This window comes from Triticum aestivum, chromosome 7B, assembly GCF_018294505.1.
Source record: "Triticum aestivum cultivar Chinese Spring chromosome 7B, IWGSC CS RefSeq v2.1, whole genome shotgun sequence".
In the NCBI taxonomy this organism is placed as follows: Eukaryota; Viridiplantae; Streptophyta; class Magnoliopsida; order Poales; family Poaceae; genus Triticum; species Triticum aestivum.
The window spans coordinates 87,837,317-87,844,371 of NC_057813.1; the positions used below are offsets into that span (position 1 = coordinate 87,837,317).

Below are 7,055 nucleotides of genomic sequence, written 5' to 3' on the forward strand. Positions count from 1 at the left end.
ATGTTCAATAGGACGAGGTTTGTTATTGGAAACGGTGCAAGTAGACATTTCTGGGAGGATACTTGGCTTGGCGACTCACCTTTGGCCATTCAATATCCGTCTTTATATCAGATTGCTCAACGTCGTGAGGTGTTCGTGGGAACAGTATTTCACTCTATCCCCCTTAATATTCAGTTTAGACGGACGCTAGCGGGCAATCGTTGGGAAGAATGACTCCATCTAGTTAGGAGACTGATGGAGGTTCAATTTTCTCACCAACCTGATGAATTACGCTGGAAGTTGACTAGATCAGGAGTATTTTCAGTTAAATCAATGTATATTGATATTATTAATTCGAACTCCATTCCAACTTCCAAGTATGTCTGGGCTGTCAAAGTCCCTTTAAAAATTAAAGTGTTTATGTGGTTTGTCCATAAACAAGTTATTTTAACAAAGGACAACTTGATAAAGCGTAATTGGACAAGACCTACTAGGTGTAGTTTCTGTGATCGGGATGAGACGATTAAGCATCTATTCTTTGATTGCCCGTTGGCCAAAGTTCTTTGGCGGACGGTCCATATTGCTTTCAATATTACTCCACCGAATTCTGTCAACGCATTATTTGGGAAATGGCTTAATGGGGTTGAGCCTGACTTAGCACAACATATTCGGGTTGGAGTTTGCGCTATGTTGTGGACTATCTGGAATTGCAGAAATGATTTGGTTTTTAACAGAACATCACGGATTCATTTTTTGCAGGTTATTTTCCGAGCTACAGCAGTCATCAGTTCGTGGTCGCTACTCACTCCGATGGAGGCCAGGGAGCATTTGATTACTGGATCCATCCGTTGGGAGATGGTAGCTCGGGATATCTTCAACCGGTTTGGATGGCGGTCATGTAATAGGATAGGCAATTAGTTTATCTATCGTTTTTAGCCGGCCGGTTGTGGCGTCTTTTCCTGGCTAGTTTGTGTATCTAGCCTTTTAGGCTCTGTGTGAGCCGTCTTTTTCTTTTTTCAGATGGAGACTTTGGAACCTTGTTGGCACTTTTTGTTATTTGGTTAATAAGATGGTTGTATGCATCATTCTGATGCAGAGGCCGGGGAGCCCCCCTTTTCGAAAAAAAGAAAAAAAAAGAAAAAAAGCTGTCTCACAATAATACGATCTATTTAAATTTCATTATGTCATTATAATGTCACAATTATCATTATTTCCTACTCTTGTTAGGATGGACGGGTGTGGCAACACGCATCGATATTTTCTGGTATACCCCTAACAAGGAATTAACAAATCATTTAATCAAAATCTGATTGACATGCACTTGCATTGACCAAGGTTATTTCTCTCGTTCTCGTTTTTTCACCCTTTGGGGTCGGTTAAACTGGTAACCGCGAATCTTGAAAATTTCAGTTTTTCTTTTCATCTCAAACTAATCAAACAAACTTTCAATTCAAAACCTCCTTTAATATACACAAAGTTGCCATTGAGCAAGTTGTTAGTGCAAACTGCAAAGACTTTCCATCTCAAGGTCCCTGGTTCAAAACCTCCTTATCGCGCCCCCGACACCTTTTTCAGCTGCGAGCATGACTGTGCTACATTGCAATGTACCATTTTCACATCTAAATTCAAAATTTTGGAACGGTAATAAAATTTCCGGGGCGCAACTGAAATTTTGACAACCGAACGGTTAACGGGAAACATGACAAAAGAACCCTTGGGACTGACCATTGAATCAACTTAATGCTACATATTAAATTGTGTAGAACAATGTACCACAAAAAATCTCTAATTTTTCTATGTCTAGCCACGCAGATAGACGAATCACTCAGGTAGTTCTGGCTTCTGGGGTCACTTAATTCATACTGTATGTGAAACTTACATAAAGTGTACTCCCTCGGATCCATATAATACGGATCGAAGAGAGTGTCATGATTTGCATTGTTTATTTGAGGCTCTTCCCTCTCCACACCCTGCGAAAAAACATTAGACAACTAGCAAGGATATACGTACGGTGTAAACTGCGATCGAAAATTCTACACATCCTTCTCGGAGATCGGCTCAGTGAGCTTCAGACCCCAAGACATGTCTTCGCAGGCCCGGACATGAGGCACCAGATTACCCGTGTCGAGGAGTTTGTCGACCTCTTTCCTGGTGCACTCGAAGTACGGCGGCCCCTGAGCACACGGCTCCATGGACATGGCCCGTTTGCACGGCGGGTCGGGCACCTCCTCGTTCTCCGGCTTGATCATGATGTATGGCGTGAGCCCGCCGAGAGCGGTGCCGACGTACCCGAACGTGGACCAGCCGCTGGTGACGATCTTGTCGGTCATGCTCAGCAGGTACATCTCCGCCAGCGCCTTCATGTCTTGCATCCGGTGGAACATACGCTGGTGCTCCTCGCGGCTCGGCTGGTGCACGCTCACCACCTCCCCGTTCGCGCTCGCCGACCGCCAGTACATCTCCCGGATGCTGTCGTGGTACCACCCGTTGAGGCCCGTCACGAGGACGGCCTTGGACCGCGCGCCGGCCGTCGTCGTCGGCGGCGGGCGTAGTGCTTCTCCTGATCGTGATCCTCCCACGCTCGGCAGCACCCCCGGCAGGAGACGCTCTTGAGAGGTGCACGCGAGGATCTGATCCAAGATGTGCTGGACCGGCTTGTCGTCCTTGACAAAGACCCTGATCTGAATGCCCAGCCGCTCGTCGGCGCCCTTGAGGTAGGAGTCGTAGAACCGGGTGACCATGCCCCAGACGTCGTTGGTCGGGTGGAGAAGATACCTCGAGACGATGTAGAAGACGGAGTCTTTCCGGGGGAACATCCGGTGGAGCTCCTGCTTGTACGCCGGGTTGAGGAAGAGGACTGGCGCAATGTAGCCGTCCGTCCTCATGACCACCCACTGGACCCGGTGGAGGAACTGCCGGTGGTCGTCGCAGTAGGCGAGCTTGTTCTCGACGGACGCGGCGTGGTCGAGGTGCATGTACACGAAGCGGTGCTCCGACGACTCGCCGGTCTCGTTGCGCAGCGTCGTCACGTTGCCGTAGCTCTCCGCCGCGTCCTCGCCCAGGTCCTTGTAGCCCTGGAGCGGGAAGTCGAGGGGCAGCAGCCACGTCGTCCCCGGGAACGGCTCGCAGAAGAGGTCGCCCATGGTCTTTCCCCGGTCGACGAGCAGCACGCGGTCGGTTAGCATGGCGTAGAGGAAGGCCGAGGCCGCGGCGAGTATCCGGTTGCCGAGGCCCCGGTAAGACAGCAGCACGAGGTAGCTGCAGCCGTCGACGGTGTCGACGTTTTTCTGCCCGGATTTCAGCCTGTCGGAGGCTCTCCGGTACGCGTCGGTGCCCGGACCGCAGCGCCGCTGCAGCGCCTCCTGCCGCCGCAGCCGGTCGATGAGATACGGCGTCGGCGAGCGTGTCATGTTCTTGCGGTAGTACACGGACTGGTAGCGGCTGGCGCATGATTGTTGGTCGAATCCTGAAAGGAGAAGGCCCCCCAGAAGCACGTCTTTCTTCTTGGATGATTCTGCTGCAGGTGGATCAGAATTTTAGGCAAAGTAACACCAAAAAAAGACTAGGTACTGCTAGTCAGCTAGTGCAACGACGAGCATTCGTAGCATGAAAGAACCAAACTGATGAAAAATACACTTGCACAAGCAGTAAACACAGACTGCCACCCGCAAAAAAAAAAAAAGTAAACACAGACTGCAATTACCTCCTCGCGCTCCTAATCCGGCCACGGTAGATTTGATCCACACCGCCGGCGCGTCGAGGTGGCCACTGAAGATGAAAAGGATGGGCGGGATTGTCATGATCAAGGCCACCGCCACGGCATTCGCCCCAGAGCTCCATCGCCTGGGGTTGGCGATGGACGCCTTGTCCGCCTTCTTCCCTGTGCAAGGCGAGGCCTCCTCAACCTCCAGCCAGCTCGACTCCTCTCTGCTGCATTTCTTGTCCATCTTGGGTTAGCTTTCTCTTGCAGTGGCTTCCTAGCTATGTGACCTTCAGTGAAACGTCTCTACGTTAACAAACCAGTGTTTGCAACAAGAGATCGTGTGTAGTTTCCTCTTGAGATCTGTACTTGAGAAAGATGATGATGAGTTGACCGCCCCAAAACACACAATTTTTTGCTAGACTTGGCGCCAGGGTAACCATGTTGGCCTAGTTGGTTAACGGTGCAGTGCTAGATGCGTGTAGTTGGCTCATTGGGCTGGTTGAATCGTTTGCTCACTTGTTTTCAGGGAATCAGTTGTTAAATGGACAGATCCATGGAAGCGCGGCGACATTGCGCTCCACCGACGTTCGATGCAGTACTGGCAGTTCGATGCAATCTACGATACATTAACTAGCGCATCGGCCGGTGCCCGGTGAATTTGAGCACATGGTGCACGCGCGCGCATCCGTTGATGGCTTTGGTGAGACCGCGAGAGAGGTCAATTGGGCGACCAAATAAGCCAAGGAAGTGGAGGGAAGAAAATAGGAATGGGAATGAAAGAAATTGACTGCTATCTTATTTCTTTCTATAAAAAAAATTATCGGATGTGAAAAAAAATGTAGAGATTATGAAGATAAATACAAAAAATTGATGTGGCTAGGCCTCAGTCGATTGAGACTTAACAAAGTCGTCTCAGTCAAGTGAAATAACATGTGAGAGAGAAAAAAAGAAAAATCGAATGGAAAAATTTGCACGGATCTCAGTGTAAGACCTCACGAATATAGCACCGATTTAGACAAAACAAAGTCTCAATCGTCCGAGATTTAGCAAGACTGTACAAAAAAGTATAGCTGGAAATGAACACATAACAAAAATTAAGCGGTCAAGGATACAAAAGTGGAACTTTGTCAAAATTCAAAACCCCCTTGAACCATAGAAATAAAACAACCAAGACAATAAACGTGATCACTTGTTAAGATGACTACATGTAACAGGTTCGTAAGTTGTTGCAAGACTTGGTGTGAAGAAGTGGAAATAACCACTAGGAGAAAATGCGCCATTTGTCCCAGTTCCAGAGGCCTATTAGCCCCGATTTTGGAACCGGGACTAAAGGGTCAGGACTAAAACCCAAAAACTTTAGTCCTGGTTCGCTTATGAACCGGGACAGAAAGGGCTTCACGTGGCCACTGCGGGGTGCCCAGGAAGGAGGATCTTTAGTCCCGGTTGGTAATACCAACCGGGACCAAAAGGCATCCACGCGTCAGTATATGGCAGGAGCTGTGGTTTTTGTTTTTTTAAGGGAGGAGGGTTTAGGGTTTTTTGGAGGGTTAATTTAGGGGTTTCATATATTGTGTTAGCTACCTAATAGAGAGAAGTGACCTCTCTTTATCTTCGTGCTTGGTCGACGCTAGCTACTGTACGTATAGAGAGAACTCGACATGCTAGCTAGTAAGCAAATGAAGGAACCATTAAGTACACAAGATCGTCATGAACATATACAGAGAGAAGTGACCTCTCTTTCTCCGAGAGATTGGTCGAACAACAAGTTTTCGTATATCTATCCGACGCTACTGCTACATATATACAATATAAGATCTCTTACAAACCCTAACATCTAAGGTCTATTTCAACTTTCACATGGTATTCTCCGGCTTTATTTATGACGTGGTCAAGAAAGAATCCCGACAATTCATCTTGAATAGCTCGTATGCGATCATGTCGTAGGAGTTCATCCCGCATCTGCCACATCTAATTTAAAGAAGTGGGTCAATACATATATATGAATGAAACTCAACACAAATGATGGTAATAAAATAAATTTGTGAATTCTTTTGTTTATTTACCTCATATTATTTTTCAGAGTAGCTCCACTTAGAGGTGTCTAGTTGTAGATGAACTCACAAACATAGTATCCACAAAAATCATTCCCGGCTTCCTGCCAAAAGCACTTTATGAGAAATAGAGTTCAATCAAACTGATAATCAAGCATGGTAAATGGTATTGATTAAACTAGCTAGAATCAACGAGAGATGCGCAGAACCAGCTAGTAGTACTTACTTTCGGGTGTTTAAATTGCAACTCTGTCGGCAGTCCCGGCGTAATTACGGTGAAGTCTTTCCAAAACCTGCCAGACAAAGAGAATAATTACTTGATATCAGGAAATGAACAAAGTTGCCGATATGGTGCGGTAATGATCGACTGAACTTACTTCTGGAGCATATCAGTCATGTCCGCATACTCCTGGGGATATTTTCTTCTCGAGTCTAAGGCAAGTACTATATCAGCTTCAAGCTTAATCTCTAGCAAGATAAAGTGGAATCTGCGCACGCATGCATAACTCATCAATTACATTACTATAATTAACCTCGAGTAAGGGAAACCGAATATGCACAAGACAGTAACACTCACTTGAACTTGTAAGGAAAGAGTATTTTATCTTTGTTTTGATTTTTAAGCAACGATTGTAGCAAGTTGTCCTCGGTTTCAGAGACATTGTGTTTGACCGTCCATTCATGTACGATATTTGGGTTAATGAACCCAATGTCATAGATATCTGCTTTTCTGCATTCGACGATCTTCAACCTGCATAATATAGTGAGGATAATTATATATACATGCAAATGAAAGAGCTAAGCTATATATAGAGACTTAATTATTACAGAAGTAGTACTTACAGACAGTAGCAAGTCACGAATATTTTGTCGAGGGCCTTTTGATTGTATAACTGGAATAAATCGTCAAATTCAACATTCAAAATATCCATTCCAACGAGGTCGTGCTCCTCTTTAATTCTCATCGTCAATGTATGCTTCCCAGACTTGCGGCATCTTTGCATGTACCATTCATGGAGTTTTCGCATCATCGTTGTTAGAGAAGGAGGACGATCAGGTTTTACGAGAGGCTGCCCGTACTAGAATCTGAATTCGTCCACCTCCATTGTTTCAAACTCTATATCATCGGTCAAGTAATCAGTTGGATTGGTAATGGGCACCATCCCCGGATGATTAGCGCCGATATAGCTATACACCTTGAGCGGGGGGCACGTTTGCTTCGCCTAGCTGGGGAATATTTTTCCCACTTCTTCGTTCTGCTAACCTTGCATCACTACAAGTACTTCCCGACCGCTCCGCTTCCTTATATGCCTTTTTAATAG

General features: G+C 46.4%; 1 protein-coding gene across 1 annotated transcript; it reads right to left on the minus strand.

Annotated features, from left to right (window-relative positions):
- Positions 1-2,012: 2,012 nt before the first annotated feature.
- On the minus strand, positions 2,013-3,926 carry LOC123156331 (galactoside 2-alpha-L-fucosyltransferase-like). Its single transcript, XM_044574465.1, has 3 exons — positions 3,683-3,926; positions 2,631-3,496; positions 2,013-2,297 (listed from the first exon to the last, which is right to left on the minus strand). The coding sequence occupies exons 1-3, from the start codon at positions 3,924-3,926 to the stop codon at positions 2,013-2,015; spliced, it is 1,395 nt and encodes a 464-aa protein (XP_044430400.1).
- Between the last annotated feature and the right edge of the window lie 3,129 nt (positions 3,927-7,055).